Raw genomic sequence first — 23,789 nt, forward strand, 5'->3', positions numbered from 1 at the left:
CTAAGCAGAACATTTTGTTGTTGCATTTGGATAACTGTCAAGGAAGGAAGAAAAGGTGATCTGCTGTCAACTCAACAGGAATAATTGCAATAGTTTATATAAAGTAATAACTCGGCATTTCCAGTTTTGACATGTATTATTCTTGTTGAATTATTTTGTTTGCACCATTATGCAATATGATGCCTTCCCCAAGGAGTGCAAAAAATTTAAGGGAAGACTATTCTCACTCCTACAAATCCTACTCCACCCAATTAGTAATAACAGGAAGGTGTGAAACTGAGACGATGTATTTAAGAACATGAATCTTCAAAAGAAAGTGATTGAACTAATATTTTAAGGACAAACCTAGAAAAATAAGGGGGAAACTGCTCAAAACAACAAAATAAATAGCTGCAAGCTTTTTGACTGCTGAGGAGAAGCTAGTGAGGCTTAATCTACAAGCGTAAGCTCAGTTGCTTTCTGCTCTATAGTAAAGTTTCTCATTCTGCTGCTGGGGAGGTTTGTTGTTTACCTGAATTGCAGAAAAATATGAAGGCATCTGGCTGCAGCCCCCAAACTCTCATTGGCCAACCACCCCCAGCACTCTTCCTTCAGACCTTTATGGGGCTCTCCCTGTCAGCCTCTGTTTCAACTTGTTAATTTACTGTGCCATAAGCAAGATCAAATAGTCTCTTAGGCAACCCCTGAGTGCTGGGCTGGGAGTGCTCATCTCCTGGGTATGTCTGTATTGCCCAACACAGCTGTGGGCAAAGAAATCCTGGAGGGCCTCTGTTCAGGAAGGGGTGCAGCTGGGTGAGCTCGTGTTCTCTGGTTTATGGTTACAGGTTACTCAGAGAGCCACTTCCAATGCAACCACAGAACAGAATGCAGAGCATCACCCTGGTACACCACATGCAGTTATTTCCCTAAGGGTACCCTCTTCCTCGTGACTTTAAACCAAGTTGCACACATTTGTAAAAGAGCAAATACAGCAGTGAGACTCTAAGAGATTATCTAGACTTGCCTGGTGCAGTCTAGGAAGTTATGGTGAGTTCTCAAAGTCAGAATTTGAATGGAACAATTTACCTCTCCCAGTTCCCACTCCTCTGCTTTATCCCCACTGGCAGCAAAATCAAAAACTATATAAAATTAAGACTCTGCACCTGCTCTGCTTCCTAGAGGAATATCAATATTAATGCATGCAGAAAATAGGGCAAGACAGAGGACTTCTTATACAGGCAAGAAAAATTTTCAACACCGAACATTTCCACAGTTATCATCATCTTATTAAAAAATGTCAAGGAGACAGAAAGACCCATTCATTTCATCAAGCACTGAACACTGATTGCATTTTTAGGAGAAACTTTGTTTAACAAAAACCTAATCAGCCTATTTAATTTCCTCTTTTTTTTTCCCCTAACTTTTAATTACAGCTTGGAACTTCAACTGTGGCCTCTCTTGGCTTTTGTCTGAAGTCAGCAACTGAATTTCTCTCGCTATCAGTCTGTTCAGGATCTTGGGTGAACACACTGAGGCCTCACTTAGATAATATTTTCAACCAAAACCAACACAAATGTTCCAATGAGCCTGCAGGAATTACAACCCTGGCATCAGCTCAGCTGATCCTGTAGACCTGTAGCAGTGTGTTGTCAGGGGGGTCACATGGGGGAATCAGCTTTGCCACCAGTTCTCTGGAGGTTTCAAGCCAATCACCTGAACTCCTTCCTCCCTCTACTGCCACCTTTTTGTATTACTAGTGTTCACTGTTGGCAACCCATAAACATAATTTGCTAAACATTTTGCAAATGTGGGTTTTTTTCACTAACTTCTCTAATTTACCTTTTTGCTTGTAGTCAGTACCACCATAAATATTTTGTTCCCGTTGTGTATCTCAAACAGAAATGTACAGAGTGTTTCCTCATCCTGAGGGCACTGAAGTGAATGGAATCTGCCATTAAAACCACTGTTTTCAAGCCACCCAAACATTTCTCATCAGTCTTAATGCAGTGAGAAACCATATCAAACCACTGGCTTTGGTAAGTCACTCATTTTCCTCTTGACTGATGCAAAAACTGTATCTATCCTAAGGATACAAAGCTTTCCTTGAGCATTTGCAAATCTTCCATTAAAGCTTGGAAAGCTCTGAAAGTTACATTAAGGATGTTCACAAATCTTTCCCCCCTTTAATAGTATAATTACTTGATTGGTTTGATTATAAATCAAAATCCAAGTGAAGAAAGATTCATGTACTTCATATAAAATGAATCACAGGGAAAACATTTCACAATTAGCAGGCGCTCTTGCCTTACCTGCCATAACTTCAGACACATGGGCATGCCCAGCTTGGCACCCACCTCTGGTTTCAAGGTACAGACTGACGTCTTGGATGGCAGCTCCAAAATCTGAACCTGACATCAGGAAAACAAAGAGGAATTGGTCAGGCTCCAGGTCAAAATTCTGCTGTTAAAAAAACAAGTCTTTTAAGGTGATTAAAGTTAGTATAGGCTCTTCCAGTAAAAACTGTCTGGAGGAAACGGAGGAATGCATGCTAAGTTGGAGTTGTAAGGGGAATCAACAGCTAGCTAAAGAAGTGCATTGTTTTAGGAAAGACTAGAGAAATCTGCTACAGTGAACACATCCTTTTCTTCTACTCTTCTATTTAATTATAGCTTTCTTTTCAAACAGTGGATGACATTGTGCACACAATAGATAATACTGCAGACTACTTAATCTGAACACAACCCCCTGCTTTCTTTCCCCTTTTACCAGCTTTGTTGCTAATTTTTTGGCTGTATTCACCTGTGAACACTTGCATTCTCCCCTCTGTGCTGCTGTGGTAGCACAGCAGAGCTTGCATGGAAATACAGGCAGTGTATACAGGCAAAGGGGATCTTTTATTCACTGCTGACTGCACTAACAAATTGTAGCCCCACAATTACTGGCCAAGGCCGGCTGCAGCAGTGTCTGCACACAGGTATTCTTAGCACAATGTTGTCTGACCCTGTCTAAAGCAGGGTCAGAAAATGCTGTGTTAAACACCTGTTCTCTCTACAGAGCAGCATCCATTGTTGCTTGCTCTGATGGTAATGAATCATGGACCTGGTTTGTGTTTTTTTTTTTTTTAAAAAAACATTGGGCAAGTTGTTCCTCTGCCAAGGAAGTAGCTCATTTCCACCTCAGGATGATGGCAGGCAAGATCACGGGAATCTGCCTTTTTAATTTGGTACTGGAAGATTTTGAGACTCTTGACTGACATGGCAGTGCCTCAGTTCTGGGCTCATTCTCAAGCCTGGAACTCTGGAGAAACAGAAACTCTTGGGTATTGAAAACCTGCTACCAGGAAAGTTGCTGTTTCTCACATGCGCACTTTATCACCAAGGTGATCTTTTCTTCTAATTAAATAAACAATGGTCTGCATTATGTGGTAAAATTAAACTACTTGAAACATTTGATAAATCCAGCATCACCAGCCACTCTAGGCTCTTCCAGAAATGTGCAAGAGCCCAACAGCGCTGTTGGACAGCCCCAGTTGTGCGAATTTCCTTAAGCATCTGAGATGAGGTATTACACAAATATGGCTCCTCTGGGAACCATCAATCAAGACCACGGCAGCTGTGATGGCTTTCTAATCCCATACCTTTAGTTCAAAGCTTGCCAGAACATCTTCCTATTTCTAGAGGCTGTCAGCCAGCCTGCCAAAAGCCAGCTGCACTGTAAGACTGCAAGTACAGTGTTCTATACATAACATACAGAACACTTTCAAAAGCCACTGAGCAATAGAGCAGGAAACTGTTTTCCAGATTTGAGGAAGAGTGACTACAGCCAAAAGCCATCTAGTCTGCACACCAAACCTGGGAACAGACCAAAGTTTGATCATCTGGGAATTCTGGTTCTTTGGAGCTTCACTCTTAACAAAAGATGCTTTTCTCTTGTCAACTTTCTTGCTAGCAACATAATGACCAAGTTAGCTGTGGCAGGAAATGGGCTATAAATATGAAGATGACCTGCCCTCATCTTGCCTCTTTCATCACTGTCTCTCCAAAGGGCATTGCCTCCTAGGCAAGACCAAAACTGCAACTTTTATGTAATAAAGAAGGGTAAGTGTGCTGTGATAAATGCACTTCTGCAGGTTAAAAGAAAAAAAACAAACCTTCTTTGCTTTACCTTGACTAAAAACAGATGAACTAGTACAAGGCTACAGTTGGGCTTGCAGAGGCCAAAGAAAAACAATGAGAAAAGCTTTGTGCAGAAGGCAGGCAGGCATGACCTGCTGCCTGAGCCGGATTGACAGCTCCAGAGACTGTCTGCATTAAAGGCAACTGAGCCTTAGAAATAAATACTATTTCACATATTTTGACAACTGTAACCTAAAACTTGAAGTTCCGTGTTTATACTGGTTTTGCTTAATAGGAGAAAGATTTGCCTTTGCCTGAGGTTAATAGTGTTCCTGGGTGGCTAAAACTGGCCACAAGGAAACACACCCTTTCTCTTTTTCACATTAATAAAGCTTTTACCATGTTTCTGGCAAATTGGCAAGAAAAGTGCATGTAACTCATAATTGGTGATTTAAATGCAATCATGAACAAATAAATGCCTGTTCAGATCTCATTATTTATGGACTGAACCTCCTTTAAGACAAAATTAGTCTTTTTTTGGACACCAGCCAAGCATAAACACTTATTAAGTCTTAATTTTAATCATAAGCTGCAAATGTACTGTGTCTCACACAGTGCTGTCTGTTTGGAAGCACTATATATTATGGGAGCTTATGTGAACTTATTGAAACATGACACAGTTCTAATGCAAAGGTTCACACAGAGTGAAACTCTTCTACCTCAGGAGATTGCAAATCATTCTTCTCTTGCAGGGCCCAAGCAAACAAATGAGAACAAAACAGAGATGAGTTGTAAGCAACACCGAGGTAAATGTCTTCTATTTGGGTCAGTTGATTATTTAATACTTCATTACCAGGACTTCTCCTGCTGACATGAGAATGCACTTGTCAATTTTGTTTAACTTAAGTATTATTGAGTACTGCTTTAAGATGGGGGGAGTTCTTTGTTTGATCAGAACAAGGTATGGGACTTAGAATGGTTGTATTTACTGATGCAGTGTATGTGTCCACAGGCATATCTAGTTTTGTAAAAGGGTGAACATTCTGACTGTGAGTCAACAAAATACTTAAATATGTGCTAAACTTCTGTATAATAAAAAGATCACATTTTCTTGTAATACAGGCACTTATTACTTCATGTGTAAAATATGCAAATTTCAGTTTCAAGATACACAACGTATAGTCCAGAAAAGAATGTGAACTTTTATGTTCATCAGCAATTTGCACTTAGCTACAATACTTCATTTCATATTTATGCCACTTTTTTCTTCTTTCATAATTTTGGTATTTTGATGTCAAGTATTTAGTATTGTTTTTGTGTGATATCCTCAAACAGTCCATTGTAAAAAACAAACCTCTAATTTCTTACAAAGCAAAAGTGGACATTGCCAACAAAGCTGTCAGTCAGAGTGCTGCGATAGTGGCATTAGATGTGGACTTACCCAGCAGGAACTGAAACAGACCCTGCAATTATCTCACACAGAGCACACCTCTGGCAGGTAATGGTAATTCAACTATTTCCAGCCCCAGTTCCAGGTAAGGAATTAGCCTGAGGTGAAAGACCACGTATCGCATTACAAATCACCTGCACCTTCCCTCTTCTCACCAAGCCCGATTCAGCTTCAGATGGAATATAAGCTCCTCTGTCTGAGGACAGACCTGCTGACCATTAGTTCCCCAGAAGGACTCTTGTTCCCAGTATTCAGCAGCACCAGAAGAGTTTTCAAAACTCTTGCCTGTAAAGATCAGCAGCAGCTGCAAGTACTTAAATGCCAGATAAATCTTGGGGTGGTATCCTTGTTATTAAAGCTGAGTTACATAATTCAGTCATCCTTGTGGCTATAAAACTAGTGATTAAAACCCTCAAAGGTTTCTTGTGCTGCCTGCTCTTGAGCAGAGAATTCAGTGGCACTGATGTTTCCCCTTCTGAACGACGTCCTTTCAGTACCAAAAGCAACCTCAAGCACAGAGAAAGAGACACTTCCTACCTCCTCCAGGCTTCTGGCTGCCATGGCTATTAGCCAGCGTCCCTGCGCCACCTTTAACAGAGAGCATCTGCAGAATCCCACATGCTCCGTGAAGACAGAATCCGTCAGTGAAGTCCGTCCCTCTGCTAAATCCCACAAGCAGATCCTCTGGTCGCGCCCCTGACTGTTACAGTGAAACAAGTTATCCACGAGCTGCAGTCTGAGGAAGCCTGGCTGCCTGCAGGGCAGTAACTTGAACTGGGTCTTGAACACACAGTAAAGGAGCAAGCTTCAAACAGCTTCTGTGGGGGCGTTAATTGGGTATTTTATGAAATGGGGGGAGTTCAGTGTCCCCGAGACCACCACCTTTCTGCCAACTGTGGAACTGGCCAAGAGGTTCAATTGTCCCTGGGAGGGGAGAGGCTTGGGAGCCAGTCAGATACACTGCAATCACAGTTTCCTTGTGCAGGGAGACTTATCAGGCTGAATTGTGCTATTTATATATAAGAATATATTTATAAAGTCTCATGAGCAATTGAATATATACACAGTAATAAATACTTACATTTTATCATTGGTTAGATCTAATTTAAAAGGAAACAAAAGTATCCCAAAGATTTACACATGTAACACTCATTTGCCCTAGCAATGAAATGGAAATGTCACGTGTTGAGAGCTGAAAGGCAAAAAGCAAGACAAGACCTCATCAGAGATAAATAAAAAGTGCCAGTTAGTCAGTGGTCAACTTCCCACAGCTACAGGCAGGGCACAGAGGGCTCCTAGGACCGTGCACATGTGGAGACATGGAGAGAGACTGGCAGCTCAAGGAAATGCTGGGCTGAAACGCCCAAGGCAGAGCAGCAGCCGCATCCCAGGTATGAGCGCAGCTCCCATGGACTCCTCGGCACAGCCCCGTCCCACAGGCTTTGTGCTGCTCCCAGGCAGGCAGAGCGAGGAGGCCACAAAGGGCACAGCAGGAATTGTTGCAGATTTTTGTGATCCCACTGGCTCCAGTAGCACTGTGCAGAAGCTTCCAATCCATAAACTATCTTAGCACAGGATGTGTGTCCTCAAGTTATCATCTGGGCAAGGAGTCATCAAAAATCCCTTACCCATGTCTTACTTTAATTAGCAGTATCACCTGAAGAAGCATGAAACCAAAATAGGAGATGTAAATCTACAGACTGTTGGGACTTCTTCAACATCAGTGCTGAGTGACAAACTGACACAACATTTATAGCACTGTGGATACAAACAGTGTGATACTGCAAGAAATTGTCGTGATTTAGCTTCACAAGAGAGAAATATAAAATAATTATAAATGCTGTCCTAAAACTACACTGCTATGTGAAGTGTTCGAACTATACTGTAAAAACAGAGGTACAGAAAAACTCTATAATTATACAAACAATGCTCATTCAATATGATTTTATGGGGGAGAGTGTTGATAATTGTACTTAAGCAGATAAGAAATATAAATGCTAATGAGTTCCACTGTATATTATGAGATGTCTTCTCTAGATAAACATGTCAGAACACCTCCTAATCATACAGACACTTTGGCATCTACTCTAGATCACCTGTCTAATCCAAAGTACACAAATCTTCCTGACCTTCCCTTGCTAAACAAGAACAGAAGGTATTTTGCAACAAAGCAAAACCATGAAACTCAGCATTCTTGCTCATTTTCAGTCTTTCACTCTCCATCTCTGATTCTTCTCTTTCTTCCTTCCCTTTTCTCCATCTCCCCTCTATTTATAAATTCTTTTTTTAATCTTCCCCAGAACCAGCATTGAAAAGTTAATCAACTTCAAATCCAAGTGTATTTCCTTGACCCAAAGACCATACCTGTTCTTAGTAAAGAATTACAGGTCCCAGGTTCTTATGATATCATAACACACATAATAAATAAATTACATCTTTCATCCTTCACCCCCACTCCCCTTTTTATTCTACAGTTTTTCTGTCTTTTTTTACTTCAGTACATTTTCATATGTGTTGGAGAAACTTTAAGTGACTCTAGAATTAAGAGAATCCTTTGTGCCCCCCCCCCCCTTTTTTTCTTTCAATTGCAGACAAGAGACAAGAGTAATTTCACTGGTTTTTGCCTGCTTTGCTAACCTGAGAAGCCTGTCTTTACTGCCCATTGTCTCCACGCAGTAGACAGATTTTCTTCCATGGCCATCCAATGCTGTGTCCACTCTGTGTGTTTTCAGATTCCAGACATGGATAAACCCATTCTCAGACCTGGCAGTAGGAAGAGATGCTTTTAGTGTGAGCACTGCATGGAGGTGACCAGAGTCTGATGCTTTTCATTTTGTTTGTTTGTTTGTTTTGTTTCCAAAACTGATGCTGTATGCACAAGTAACACACCCATCATGCAAAACATGAATGCTGCTGTTTTCCCCAGAAACACTTTGTCAAAATAATACACTTAAATTCAAAAGGAAACAACCATATGATGCTCGGCAGAGCCAGAAATCCTGGTGTATTTACCCAGAGAAAAGAAGGGGGATATCAGGTTCTGGAGCTCCACAGGAAAAATGCAGAGTGTGGACTGGAGCACTGGTGCCTCTGAGCACAAACTGTGGATCCGGAGGTGGCAGAGCCATCGGAGCAGTGAACTGCGGGGGTGAGAAGCAGACACAGATATCACAGAGGGTAAAGCAGCCTAAAGTGAAATGACAACTTTAAATACATTCTGAGCAGGACACTTGCTTCTGCTCTTTCCTCTCTGAATTTTCTTAATTGAATGTTCTATTTGCCACCCAGTTGAGGGTGAAGTATTTCCTCTTAAGATGAGCTGACTAAGCAGGTGTCCAACCTGCTCTTTGCTGCATTCCTCTCTCAGCAAGGTGCTGAGCTGGCCACGCGCATGCACCTCTCGCACACTTGTAAATCCCAAATTGGTCAGCTACTCTCCCTGTGCTAAAGGGAGATAAATACAAGAAACTTGACACCCATAATTTGAGTGGGCAAGAAATTTATCATTCTGCTTTAGCCCCCTGGCTCTTTCCCCTTCCTCCCCACAAAAATACTACTTTTGTAGTGTTTTTTCAGAAAAGCATTACAGTGAACATATCAACTGAAAAGAATTTCAGGTCACAGAATCACAATGCTGGAAGAGACTTTCAAGATCACTGAGTCCAATCCCTGCCCTAACACCTCAACTAAACCATGGCACCGGGTGCCACATCCAGTCTTTTTTAAACACATCCAGGAATGGTGACTCCACCACCTTCTCAGGCAGACCATTCCATTACTTTATCACTCTCTCCATAAAAAAATTTTTCCTAATATCCAAACTGTAGGTGTAGAAGAAAGAATTACAAGTAACCTTGCCCCTAAAAAGTCACAGTTGTACTAAGTACCTAAGAAGAACAGTCTTGGTCTTAATGGGTCACAGCTGTGACTAATAAAGATACGTGTGATAAAAGGGGTGGGTTGGCTGGACAGGGGGAGCCTGGGGGAAGAAAGACCACCTTGTTGAGGAAGACCTTGAGGAGGTAAAGGAGCCCTGAGGAAGAAGGAATGATCCAGAGAGACACACAGAAGAATTAAACAAGGAAGAGAGTTGCTGCTGCAAAAGATCTACTGTGAGGTCAATCTGGGTCTGAAAGAGTTAGAGCCTGCAGTCATATTTGAGCTAGGTAAAAATCCTGTGGTCAGAGGCAGCAAGGAAGTACTTGCAGTCCTATTCCAGCAGGAAATAGCAGCAGTCAGAGTCTGTCAGAGAAGCTAACAGTAGGAACTTGCTGTAGTCAGTCAGGATGGCTAAGCTGTAAAAAGAATAAACCAGGACCCTTTTAGCGTTGTTAAATGAGATTCTGTGTCTTTGCTCATTTCTACCCCTAACGGGAGATCTGCTGCAATACCTGAGACTAAATAGGATATCTGAAGGTAACCAATAAAGAAGGAGTAATCTACCTATTATTTGGGCTGCAGCACAGGGGAAAAGGAAAGCAAAGGCCATCTCCTACCTACAGACTGGAGAGGTAATGAACACTCCCTTACCTGGATCTAGTGGTTTACAGGCACAAGAGTAATTTGTGATATAGTCCATCTGGAACTGGGAGTTGATGGGATAATGATCTGCCAGCTTGAACACCTTCTTGAAAGCATCATAAATGAAGATGACTGGGGGGAAAATCCTTCTCTAATGAAGCAGGTGAAGTACTTGACCAGGAAGCTGGCACTGGTGGCCAGAAGAATGAGAAACTGGAAGCCTGACCAGAGGCCGATCCAGAGGCAGAACTCCAGGTAGTCAAAATCATTGTTCCTGCAACATCCAACCTGTATTTCCCTTGGTGCAGCTTAAGGCAGTGTCCTCTTGCTCTGTCAGCTGCTGGCTGGAGAAAGAGACCAACCCCCACCTGATCACAGCCACCTTTCAGGGAGTTGTAGAGTGTGATAAGGCCTAAGTCTCATTTTCTCCCGGCTAAACAGCCCCAGCTCCCTCAGTCATTCCTCACAGGGCTCGTGTTCCAAGCCCTTCACCAGCCTCGTTTCCCTCCTCTGGACATGTTCAAGCATCTCAATGCTCTTCCTAAACTGAGGGGCCAGAACTGGACACAGTACTTGATATGTGGCCTCACCAGTGCACAGCATAGGAGAATGACCTCCCTGCTCCTGCTGGCCACACCATTCCTGATACAGGCCAGGATGTTGTTGGCCTTGGCTACCAGGGCACAGTGCTGGCTCATGCTCAGCTGGTTGTTGACCAGTACCCCCAGGTCCCTTTCTGCCTGGCCACTGTCCAGCCACACCATCCCAGCCTATAGTGTTACAGAGGCTATGGTAGCCAAACTTGAGGACTTGGCACTTGGACTTACTAAATGTCATCTTATTGGCCTCTGCCACCTATCCAACCATTCCAGGTCTCTCTGCAGAGACATCCTACCTTCCAATAGATGGACATACACTCCCAGCTTAGTGTTGTTCACAAATTTACTAATGAAAGACTCAATACCCTCATCCATGTCGATGAGATGGGAGTGATGATCATTTCTACACAAGAATCCCATTACTCCAGAGTATTTTAATTTTTGGTTCTAAGCATGGTTTCTTGAAAAAAGAAATGCAGTACTTCGTATTAATTGAATGACTACTGTAATTTTATTCCAAGGGTTTTGTATTCCTTGAAGGATCAAGAGATGGATGTTTTCAGCTTGATATCAAATGTGGTCCAAGTCAGCACAGAGCAGGACCAGTATACGGGGGGAGCAGCTGCCCTGTCCCACACAAGGAACTCCTGGCAGAGGACAATTCCTGATGAGCTCACGGGGACAGCCTGTGTGATTCCCCACAGGCACTCACTGCTCTGGCCCCTCACCAGGTATTTCCATTCATATTAACAGCTTTGCAGGCAGCTGTGCACAAACACTGGAGAAGGATGAGGACAGATTTTCTGCTCTGACTTGTTGCAAATGACCCTCCAGACCTGGGCTGAGACAAGGCAACTGGCAGCTGATTAAACTAGAAATATAATTTGCAGTTCATCAAAAAATGCATTACAATGTCCATTACAATAAATATTTTCACCATGAGAAGTGTTTACTCCCTGATCTGTGGCATTACTAGCCATACTTGTTTATATGCTTCTTCTTTTCTGACCTAACCTCACAAAGAAAAGGGCAGCTTCTGCCACTGCAATTGTCACCTGTCATCAAACAAACAGTGTTCAAAATTCAGTAAGGAATGATCAGCAGGTGTTTGTTTACCTGCTGGTTCACAGCAGAGGAATTGCAGAGAATCAGTATGGAGTGTAAGAGACACGCGTTCCATGGCAAAACAGCCCAACTCTTCATTGCCTTCCCACCTCAGGACCAGCTTTCAAATTGTGTTTAATGGATGCACTTGCTAATGCACCTCATTTGCAGGTCTATATTGAGTGTTTATAGATCAGTTATCACCATGGTATCTATAGGTTTTAATTAAATGCAATTATCTTTTAGGGCTAGTGATGAAACAGGATTCTTCAGCATAATGTGCAGTTCTCTCTCAATAGCACTGTGTAATTAGGTATGAAAATAATGAGCTCAGTGGATACCCTCTATGTTTTAGGGCCCTGACTCATCTCTTTTATGAAGTTGTTGGACGATCCAGACTCATGGCAGGCTGGAGTAGATTTTCAGAAATACATGATGTGCATGTTCACCCCCACAGTGAGATGCAGCTCCCAAGTGCCCATCTGTAACAGGCTCCTCCTGTGTTATAAACCTGTCAAATCAAGGACTTTGTCACCAAGTGAAACCTCTTTGGGGCACTACAGCTGAGTACTGGTGCCCTCAAAACAACACTTTGTAGAACCAGATAAATAAAAGAGTAGCTAAGAGCTTGTCAGAGTGTCCCACTTCACAGTGGAGCAATTCTGGCTCACTGCACCGAGCAAGGAAATAGAACTGCAGCAACCCAGAGGCTATCTGGGATTATAAGGCAGGTTTTTAATAGCATTTTTCTAATTACTGACACAGAAGTTTTTGCTGACAGACAGCAAGTGTGTGCAAGGCTGTGGGAAGGGTTTTACCTGGCATGAAACAGACACTACTAATGCATGTCTTTACAAGGATGATATTTCAGAAAAATCCTCAGACCAGTTACAGGAAAAAAAAAAAAAAAACAAAACCAAAAACTACTGAAAACATACTTCTGAGGAGCAAGCTATTGAAGGGACTTTTTGCTCCTTAGAGTCTGGTTCTTTCCCTGCTTTCTGCTAATCCAATATGTGAATCTGGAAATTTGGCTTAATATTGAATCTAATGTTTATTGAGTCCTTATTACTTCCTGTCATGATCTGGCAGATGAATGGCAGTGTGACAGTATTTAGTATCTCATTTGCCTTCCAGCAGGTGCTGAGCTATAAAATTTCATCTTTGCTGTCTTTTTTATCCATGAGCTTGGACAAATCACTTAAGACCAGATTTAATAAAAAATTGTTAGATACCTACAAAGTCCCATGAGGTTGCAAAGAGATGGAAATTTGGGGTACTGGTACTTTAATACCTCCAAGAAGGCATCAATCTGCTCCTGGTGACACACAAGCATGCTCAAAAAAATGGCACTTAGTCTACCTTCAACTCACTGGGTAGCTCAGTGTCTCTACCTTACAGGGATAATGAAGTACATTGTGGTATACTGATTCAAATAGATAATAGTTATGCAGTGCTTTGCTAAGCAGACAGCTACAAACTTGCTAAATATGATGACTGTGAGATGGTTAAAGCCTCTGGGGAAATTTTTCAAAAGTACCTAAGTGATTTAGAAGCCTAAGACTCATTTCCAAATGAATTTTCAATCCTACATCTCTAGGACTTTTTAAAGTTTCACCCCAGGTGTCTAAAAATGAGTTCTCTAATTAGCACAACATTTATTTTCTTGTTAACTCTATCTAGCCTCAGGGAGATCAATCTGTTCTTGTTAACTGGGGATATCTGCAACAAATTTAATTAAATGAATTTGCTTAGTATTTAGTCTGGTCTGAGAGCAAATTCTGGCTCAAGGGCTTGAACAAGTCTGGCTCAAGAGCTTGAACAAGCAAAATTCAAACTACAGAATAAAGTTCATTTAAAAGCATTTCTGGGCTATACTATATGTTTGTCCTTGTGTTATTATCCTCCTGCCTCCTGTGAAAGGAGTAAAAAGATATGCATACATGAATCATTTTGCTCATGGCAGTATTTGCTTGCAAGACAGCATCACCTGCAAGAGAGGCAATACCTCACCATCAGGCTCTTTGATTTTTTTAAAGAAGATGTTCCACTTTTTACCACTTTTTATTTTTTCCAGCCTTTCCCATGCTGGTAACAGCATCAGCCTTCAGGAGCTAAGCTACACTGATGTGGCACAGACAAAGAGAAGGATTTTTCAAAGTGCACTGCAAACCCTTGGGCTCCTGCACAAGTTACATTTGCTACACAAGTGAGGAGTGGAAACCCAGCTGCTCAAATGAGGGTTGCAATTAGTGAACGGCTGAGTGCACCACACATGAGGTACCAAAAAGGGTTTTGTCTAAGAAAATGCATCTGCTAAATGCCTGAACAATTAAACGTACTTCAAAATTACATTATTTTAAAAAACAATTCACTATTAATATCCCTCACAAATCTTACTTTGCTTAGGTTGCAATTAGAATAATCCTCAAACCATTTGAATTTCTATGCAGTGGTATTTCAGTATCATCACTTCAGCATTTGATATAAAAAAGTTAAGCTTTCATTTAATGAGAGGCCTTTAAAATATGTAAATGTCAAAAGGATTACCTTAGAAAAATCTCTCAGAGAATTAAAAACATTAACAGATTCCCACAGGAAAAATTCCAGCAGAATACAGCAATTCTCCCGTTCCCACTCCTGTCACTTGTATTTCTATCACACATTGAAGCAAAAACAAATTGCTATTAAAATATCATCCAAACACCCTCCTCCCCCTAACAAACTCCACAGTTCACTTTGAGATACCAACAGCTCAAGCAAAGACAGGAAAAAATCCTCTTCTATTTTTCTTTAGGCTTATTTAGAGTAGTAAAAACCTCAGTGGTAAAAAAGCTTTTTCAGGTATAGGAGAAATAAATCTCCCTAGGCATGTCTGGCAAAATGATTTGGGACAGAAACCAGCAGGTGTGCAGACATAATTACTACTGCAAAATATCCAACACATCCAGGTGTGCTCACAAACAGATACATGAAATCCCTGTTATTTTTTGACAATTCCCAGTCAACCAGGTGGCACCCTCCCAAAGGAAAAATCAGAGCAAAGAATGAGTTGAGAAAGATTTGAATAAATTGTTCTTCTCCCTTTCCAGGCTTTTTCATTCATACAAAAGCCCTTCTTTAGCCTACAGTTCTGTGCCTACCTGCACTCCCTGACAAACTCTGCCCAGTGTCACAGCACTTTGTGCTCTAGTATATGAATGTGTTTAGGAAGTGGGTCCTGAGCTGCAACTGCCAAGGCAGATAGTGTAAATAACAGATTCCTTAAAGAAGTTAATGGTGTGATGCAAACAATTTTGTTTATTCTATTACATTTGCAATCTCCACCATTAAAATCCAGAGGGCAGCCCTTGCAAGTATGAGCTTTCCAAAAGCAATGTTCCCACATTTCCAGCCTCCAACCACTGCAGACAATGAGGTTTCTCAGTGGTTGAAACTACAAACTATTCTCAGTCCAAGCAACGCCCCATACCAGGTGTGCTGGGAGTGCTGTGGCCTTTCCTTGTGCCTCAAGAGCCTCAACAGAACCCAAGGGTTCCAAAGCACCCGATTCCCCTCACTGAATTATGCTAGAACACAGCAGCACTTAGAAATATCTTACATATCCCTGGTTGTCACAAAATGCTACCTGGTTCTATGGCACTTCTCAGAAGCAGAGAATGGGAATTTAATGCTACAAGAACCCATTGGATCAGTAACATTTTCATATATCATTTAAAGAGATGCCAGACAAATCCACGCAAGTTGAGTGAGCTGAAGTTCACCTCATCTGACTGCAAAAGTGAAATTTTTATAGGTTATTGACTACAAATGGTCTGAAAGCAGGTATATGATTTGGTAAACAATTCTTCAGACATGTTGTGACAAATTTTTAAGCCCAGCTTTTCATTCTGCATATACAAACCAAAAAATATCAGAACACACTGAAACAGGGAAGTCAGCAATAAAAAGAGATGTTGTGAAACTGAAAAAATCTCTTTGCACCCGAGGTGAAAAGTAACTCAGTGATACAAAGAAATGCCTTTCTGGGTCCTGCAGCAAGGCAACACCCACAAAACACTTAGGGAACAGTGAAAATCCCAACCTAAAAGCCAGACACCTTGCTTTCCCGATTCTTACCCCAGCTGCCTGAAACACAGGATATGTCTGTTGTGTGAAAAGACAGAAACGTGCACCAGCAAAAGTAAAACCAGCAGAAGCTTGATCAAGAGATGAGGGAGTGCTACACAAACAGTTGCAAAGGTCAGAGCCCCAAAATGTATGAAAATTCATCTGTCAGTCACATAACAATGCAGCTTTCAGTTTAAAACTCCCATTTATATCTTCTTGAGATAGAAACTGTATTATACTTCTAGGGTTTCTTTAAAGCAAATTTAAATAATAATTTACTTCAAGTGGAAATTAGAAAACATTACAAATTTTTAAACCAAGAAATTGATGTCAAGCAGAAATGAGTATCAGTGGAAATTTTTGATTTAACCAGTAAATGTACTAATAAAGCACTCTTAATTTTCAGAGGTAAGGATACCAAAATGCTTTCTTTTGAATTGCTTATTTTTTCTATTACTATTTACTTATGACTAACAAAGTAGGGATTAAGAACAGAGATGTATATTTGTGACTTCAAAACCTAATTAATTATGACAATAAAAATTTTATTTAATTTTTTTAAAAATTGCAACAGTGGACTAAGAGTATTCATTAGTTTATGCTTCCACTAGAAAATATCATATCCAGATATTGTAGACAGATTTCTATCTTGCTTGCAAAACTTGCTAGTCAGTGACACATCAATGTCAAAGAGAATGCAGTGATTTATATGACCTAGTTACAGAATCCTTCATTAGCTGATATCATAAACCTGTTGCCACACAGCCAACATTACAGCTGACAAGAGTCCTTCCTCTTACAGTTTGGGAACACTAAATACTGTCAGAGCTTTCATTCTAAATAGTCACCAAATAATTTCTAAAGACTAACTATGACTGCCTGCTCAGAAAAACACTTCAAAAGTCTGTTTGAGAAGTGCTGAGAACCTCCATTTCCCACTGACTGCTAGGGAAGTTAGGAATTCATCCTTTCTCAGGAGATCCCCAAAATTACCTTCTCTCTTGACATTTAGACAATGAAGGATGGAGGTTTCCATATTTTAATTGCATTAGTCAATGGACAGATAGCAAACAAAACTGCTTATCAGCAACTGGTGATATGCCAAGAAATCTTAAGGGAGCAGGGGAGAAAATGACTAATAACCGTCATGCAACGCAACACATTTTTAATGATTTCCACTCAGATAATGGCTCCTCCCAGCATTAGCACCCGTTTTGTCTGTAAGCATTCCTTACCTGAAAGAAGCTAAACCACAATATATTAAGATTTTAAGTAATGAAGTTTGCAAGAAAAATGTATATAAATGTCAGTGTGTAACCTTCAAGAATATTGAAATCCAAGCTTGTGTCTTGAGGTTCAATTTCAAATATTTCCATCTGCAATTTTTAAAAGAGTCACTGTACAACAATTACTTTCTACATGAACACATAGTTTCAGCATGGGAACAAAACTAAGAATGATTATGATCATTTGAAAGACACCGAGTTAGCATATGGATCTCATTGCCACTTACACATTTTGGTCACTGGAACAAAAAGCTATTAATCAATATGTAAAAGCCATAAATTAACATAAACATTACTCATTCTAATACTCCCCCTGTGTCAGATTGATAATTTTTTTTCAGTCTTTCATTCTGACATATGCGCCTTCAGCTATCAGCTGTTTGACCTTTTTTAACACAATTAAACATTTTGGGCATTGCAAATCTTACTGAAGTAAACATTTTGGAGACAGACAAATGTCATGGATACATTTATGCTGAAAATATGGGATCTGAAAATGTGAGAGCCTCTGCCTCTCATGTTATTGCACTAGCTTTTAATAAGGGAGCCTAAAACTCAGTGTGAAATACAGCTGAAAACAGATGAAATTCTAGTGTTTCATAAACAGGTTCAATTTGCAGATGAGGGAAATGACACCCATCTGTTTTACTTTCTGAAACCATTAATTGCTCGGAAAAGTGCAATGATGTAACTACATCCAGTCTTGTTTGGAGAAAGAAAGCATAAAAGCCCACAGGAGTAAGGCTCTACAACACACTCTGCATAAAAGTAATGGAGACACAAAAGACAACAAATTACTGTTCCCTTTGAAAACTTGAAGAATATGAATATACATTTATATATACACAAAATAAGTTTAAAAAGAAGGATTTGTGTAAGTCTCTCTTCACCATAACATCAGACCTAGAATGAATTTAAGTTTGTACACGTGATAAATCATTGAAATCTAGCAGAAAATTGATGAGCCAAGGACCATCAAAAGACTGTTTTGAGTAGCCTCCAGTTCAGCCATGCATAGCAATCTGTCAGCCACGGGGCTCTGTCTGCCCATCCTCCTTAATTAGGGGTGCTGCACAGTGCAGCATCAGCCACAAATCTTTTGGTTCCAAGAGCTAATAATGTCCTCAGATAGCATGGGCTTAATTAAACATCTTCCAGACATTTTTGCAGACATTCCTGCAATAATCTTGTTTGGTAACAAACTATTAAAAAGAATTGACAGAGAAGAAATATATCAAGTTGTTACAGCAACTGAAGTTATTTAGGCCAGAATTATATGTCTGCAATTAAGGATTCTGTAACTCTGAGCAATTAAAATATCACTTTATTTGAAAACTAATTAATTCTAAACACATATTTTTCCCATGACAAGCTTTATGATTGTTTAATTTATTCCATTCTAATTACACTTTAATTAATCTACTCTTGTATAATATCATACTGTTATTCTGGCACTTGACCAATGAAGACAATAAATTGATTGCAGTTCCTTTGTGCAAGAGCAGAAATTGTCATGCCAGTTTCAACACCACATTTATTTATTTGTCTGTTCTATTACTTCTCCTTTCCCCCCACAGGGCATAGGAATATGGAACACAGGACAGATGACATTCTGCCTTCTATATTTTCTTCTTAGAAGTGTGAAGTATAACAAGAGTTTTCAGAATTAAGGAAAAGTATATGTGACATGGTATTACATAATAAAATACAACCAATAGTAAATGAATTTATACTTCTAAAATATGCTGCTTATTAACGACTTATTAATTGATTTCTGATGTACAGGACCATGTCCAGAGCTGCTAGAAATGGAGTTGTTTCCATGAACATTAGGGTCTGCTCAGGATCTGGCTTGATACAGTCAACAAAAAGGGAAAAAGTGACCAAATCCCATTTTCATGCCAATCTTAAATTACTTCAGTATCTTCCTAAGTTTAAAAGCCACTGCATTTTAATTTTGCATCATCACCTGTGGTTTGATTCAACTAAACGAAAGTATATAAATTCTTTTATTACTCTGTAGATATTATATTTGGATTAAGCTGCGATAAAATAAATATATACAAATATTTATTACACATGGAATTAGTAGTGTTGCATTTTATTTTGTTTTTTACCTTACATGAGGTAAAAATGGCTGTTGTTTACAGCCAGAAGTCTGCAATTTTTTTTTTTTTTAATAAGAATATCCCTGAAGTTGGCAGTTCGCACTCATTTTCTGGGAGGAGACAGTGAGAAGTGACATTTTATGAAGACACAATGAAGCAATCTACTTTTCATGTACTTTTAAAACTTCAGCTTGTGATCCTGGCTGGATGCTTCCCTCTGCTTATGAAATACCCCTGTACTGTGTACACCTCACCATGGGAGAAATGCTGTGCAGAGGTAGGCAATTAAATTAAACTACACTGCAAGTTGAGCTCTGACAGTGCTTCCTGAAATATTTCTTTTACTTTAAAGACACAGTTTACATTACATAGAATTAAAAAGACAAGTAAAAATACATTCACAAAATACATATTCATTAAAAGAAGAAAAAAGACTGCAATTAGCTGAACAGGCTACGTACTTCACCAGCATATGGTGGGAGATGCATTTATATCAGAATATTTTACCTATTTCCTACCCCCATGTTTATATTGTCATTTGTTTCATAACAGTTAACAAATATACTTTAAAACTGCAAACAGCAAACAAGACACATTTACATAAACACAGAAGAAATATTAAATAACCAAAGGGAATTTCTATTTGTGACCAGCTTGTATTTTGAACTCCAAATTTTGGATCTGATCTACGCCTGTCCAAACTACCAGATGATATCAGTGAGACTGCTCAAACAAGGGAGTGTTTGCAGGGTCTCTTCATTACACCAGTATTTCATAAAGCATTTTCTCTTTGGGAGCTTTCTGCTTCTGTGTAAACTACAACACATCTCTGAGACCAGTGTTACTCCACGTCCTTCTCTGGAGATGGAAAAGCTGTGGCAGGGACAGTAAGTGACCTCATGAGGTCCCAGAGTCCCTAGAACTGGGATTAGGACTCCTCTCACTGACTCCAGGCATAGACAGTCCCTTCCCGCGGACACAGATTCATGTGCCGTGTGGTATTTTAAGAAACAAAGCAATGTGGACAGTCTGTATAAATTCATTAGATTAAAGCTTAAAATCCTTATCCAGGTCAGAAAAAATCTTCTCAAGGTCACAACCAAACTGCATTTCAGTAAAGACTATCACATTTGGTACTTAACACTTTACTTTCTCCAAGATCCCCTTCAACATTGAAAAGAAAGAAAAGACTTAGTGTTGTGTACACCACTTTTAAATATGTGACTCAAAATAAAAGATTATTAAGTATTTTTATGTTATGAAATATCCCCCAAAATTCAAGCTTAATTATTAATAGTATGTATCATTTGTCTACTAGTATTCCTATTCCATACAGCCTACGTATTTGGATAAGCCAAGTTACCGGAGAGTAACTTAGTCCAAGAACTCTAGTAGGGATCACTGTAATTCCACTGCAAACAGGAACGACATTTACAGAGCAAATATTACCTGAATATCAAATGAAAAAATTAATGTTTATTTTAACAGTTTAGGCTAAGCTTATATTTTAGACACAATTGTTCTTTCATGCCAGTCTGATCACATAAATCTACATCTATTTTACATAAGTATGTAGGATGCATTAGTTAAATATGATCATTTCCAAGCATATGAGCATTTGCTCATATGTTAAACAGTTAAACTGTTAAAATGTGAGGGATATTGATAAAAAACTGGCTCCACATTTAGCAGGTTGAATACTGATGATGCTTAATTTCCAGTTTCTGGTACTGTTTCCTGTGTCTGTGATGTTCCTACCAGTTAGTTTCTCTATGTTCTATGGAGTAACACTAACTAATATTTAGCAAACGGAGGGAAATTAGCCCAAAGTTACAAACTGGAATTGCAGTTTACACATTTAACTTCAAGTTTCACTCCTCTCATCCACCATAAATTACTCCTGACCAAAAATACAGTGAAAATGCAACACTGTTTCACCACATTAATTTGAAACTTTGAACATTCTGCCGTACCTGAACTTGAACTCCCAGCCTTTGAATTTGTGCTGAACAGCCCCCATTGTACCGCGCTTTTATGCTGGCAGGAACTGAAGTGTCAATCTTTCGTCAGATAATCAGATTATGTCATGTTCTGACCAAATTCATTAGGAAAACTTTTACCAACCCTATTATCTCAAACCAGAAAATCTAGATCAAAGTATAACTGATTTTACAGCACAATAAAACTGTTATAAATATTTAAACATTAATTAAATGGCCCCTTTTGTTAAAAGTAAATAAATAATTGAAAGCTACCTCTGCTTGAAAGTGCTATCGAATGCAACCACATTTATCACGTTTCTAAGAAAACCTGGTTCTATATATGGTGGAGAGTGGGGAGAAAAGCACTTAAAAGTCATTTGAGAAGATGGAGGGTGGCTAGATTTTTAAAATCATTTGCCTAAAGAAAGTCACACTGAGTTCTCATTCTGGTGACAAAGCATTAGTCCCTGAATTTCTTTGTTAACTCCATTCACATGGGACAATTTTATCAACTTCATGCAGATGTGCTGGATGGACACTACATTCAAAAGGAGGGAAGAAATCCTCTTTAAGGAAATCCTACATCATTCTCAGTAAATGCAATTGTATTGTAATATATTGTTTTCTTCCTCAAATATGCATGATCTTGTCTCCTAAAAAGGTAAATAACTGTAATTAACTTCATCAGATGTATTTTCTGCTTGTGGATCAGATATGACATCTGCATAAACCAAACACTGAACAGAGTACTTACTACTTTCCCCTGTCTCAGTTTCAGCTTGAATAGCAAGCATGGCATAAGAAGGAATCAAATAATTCATATTAATATAATTAACAGTGAGGAACCAATCTTAGACTAGTCCATGAGCAGAAGCAGCAACAGGACAGTCATCAATACTGATTTTGCATATTTTTCGGTACTACAATCAGATTCTCCATCTGTAACTCAAACTTTAAAAGTATGATAATTTACGGAAAGGAGATTAATTTAGCCATTTTGAGTCAAAGACTTATTTCATAGCTTCATCCCAAATCCTGTATATTGTTAGGATCCCTTTCCCCTTTGAAGACTTAGTGAATGATTGAAGCTTCTACTTTCTGAGAAACAGATAACACAAGACTAGTAATCTGACTCTAAGCCACTGGATAAAGGCAGTTTGTTTCCTCTTAGCCCATCTGTCAACACCTCTTCAGTAATTAGTCCTAATTATTACAAAGGGCTATCCTCCCATTCGCATTATTAAATCAGAAATAGTATCATAGCCAGGTATCTTTCAACGCCTACCAGACTGGCGACCTTCGATTTCATTGAATCTTCTATCAGTATCCGCCTTTGGAAGAGCCTCGGCAGTAATTTTAGCATCAGCTTCAAAGATGCAGATCCCACAGTGGAATTCCAGGGATGCATTCATATACACACCCACATCATGTGACAGGAGAGCAAGCAACACAATTGACCTTTGCATTGTTCTCTAAACTCCTGTGATATAAAACACACATTTCTATTTTACACAATGGAACTGGCTTTTGCCTGTGTGCTTCCAAGTGCTCCTTTGAACTAAATGCTGATAGGAAGAATAGTGAAACTGTATAAAGATGAAGGTCAAATCTTTGTTAGGAAAACAATACATCTGAAACTTTTTTTCAGACCAAGACAAATTTGCAAGGAGTAAACAGTAACTAAAAATATTCATAAATGTATTTAAGTGTGAAGATTTAAAAGGTTTCTTTTGTTTATTTTTGCCATATAGCTGAAGTACTTCCCCAGAGAAGTGGCAAACAAAAGGATGATGACATCCAAATTCTCACAGAACCAAAGCTCAATTAGCTGAGGCTTTAGTCAGACTGCTTTAAGCTCTTTATTTGCAATAACATTTACTTCACTGAAACAAGAGAAAAGATATTCCTAAGAACCAAACACTAAATTTCTTTTGATTAAAAGCCAAATGTGTTTCCTAATTACACACCTGAGACCACGAGTGAGGATTTGTTTATGGTGGATTTCTCATCAACAGCAGAGTACCACCAGTTTCCACAGGCACAATGAGCCGACCTGAGCTGCACTCATACAGTTTATGACTCATGTAAGTATCCCTGCTAAAAGCAGGTCCCAGAGTACAGGAGCTACACATAATATTCAAAAGTCTCCATATGAACAAAGCCCATATTGTCTGATTAAAGCAAAGAATGTTTTTGTTAATATGCTTAATGTTACCAAGAAAAAAAAAAAAACATACAGAAGACTTTTTACAGATATCTTTTACAAAAAGCCTCCACCCAAACTCATAATAAAGAATTGTTCTGTGTCCTATATTAAAGTGAAGTAGTGATTTCACCCCCTTGCCCCACTTTCTTTGCAGGTCTCCTCCAAATGCTAAAGATGTAATAAATGAGTGAGCTGCTATGCAAGTGCAGTAGCCTGAAGCCTGGGGGGGAGCTGGGCAGGCACAGAACTGGGTGCTTGGAGAGGATGCTCCAAACTGCAGGGATGCCATCCCAGCTCTGAGTGTCATTAAAGTCCAGTGCCTGGATAGG

The 23,789-nt window shown here is 39.6% G+C and overlaps 1 protein-coding gene across 1 annotated transcript in view; it reads right to left on the reverse strand.

The window, feature by feature from the left end:
• GNB1L (G protein subunit beta 1 like) overlaps positions 1–22,924 on the reverse strand; it is a 30,919-nt gene extending 7,995 nt beyond the window's left edge. The window contains exons 1-5 of the mRNA XM_077787167.1: positions 22,540–22,924; positions 8,557–8,684; positions 8,182–8,307; positions 6,082–6,244; positions 2,289–2,387 (exon numbers count right to left, since the gene is read on the reverse strand). Of these exons, the coding sequence (XP_077643293.1) occupies positions 2,289–2,387; positions 6,082–6,244; positions 8,182–8,307; positions 8,557–8,684; positions 22,540–22,662 (639 nt within the window). The 5' untranslated portion in view covers positions 22,663–22,924. The remainder of the gene's footprint in view (positions 1–2,288; positions 2,388–6,081; positions 6,245–8,181; positions 8,308–8,556; positions 8,685–22,539) is intronic.
• Between the last annotated feature and the right edge of the window lie 865 nt (positions 22,925–23,789).

The sequence above is a fragment of the Lonchura striata genome, chromosome 18, assembly GCF_046129695.1.
Source record: "Lonchura striata isolate bLonStr1 chromosome 18, bLonStr1.mat, whole genome shotgun sequence".
Lineage (NCBI taxonomy): Eukaryota > Metazoa > Chordata > Aves > Passeriformes > Estrildidae > Lonchura > Lonchura striata.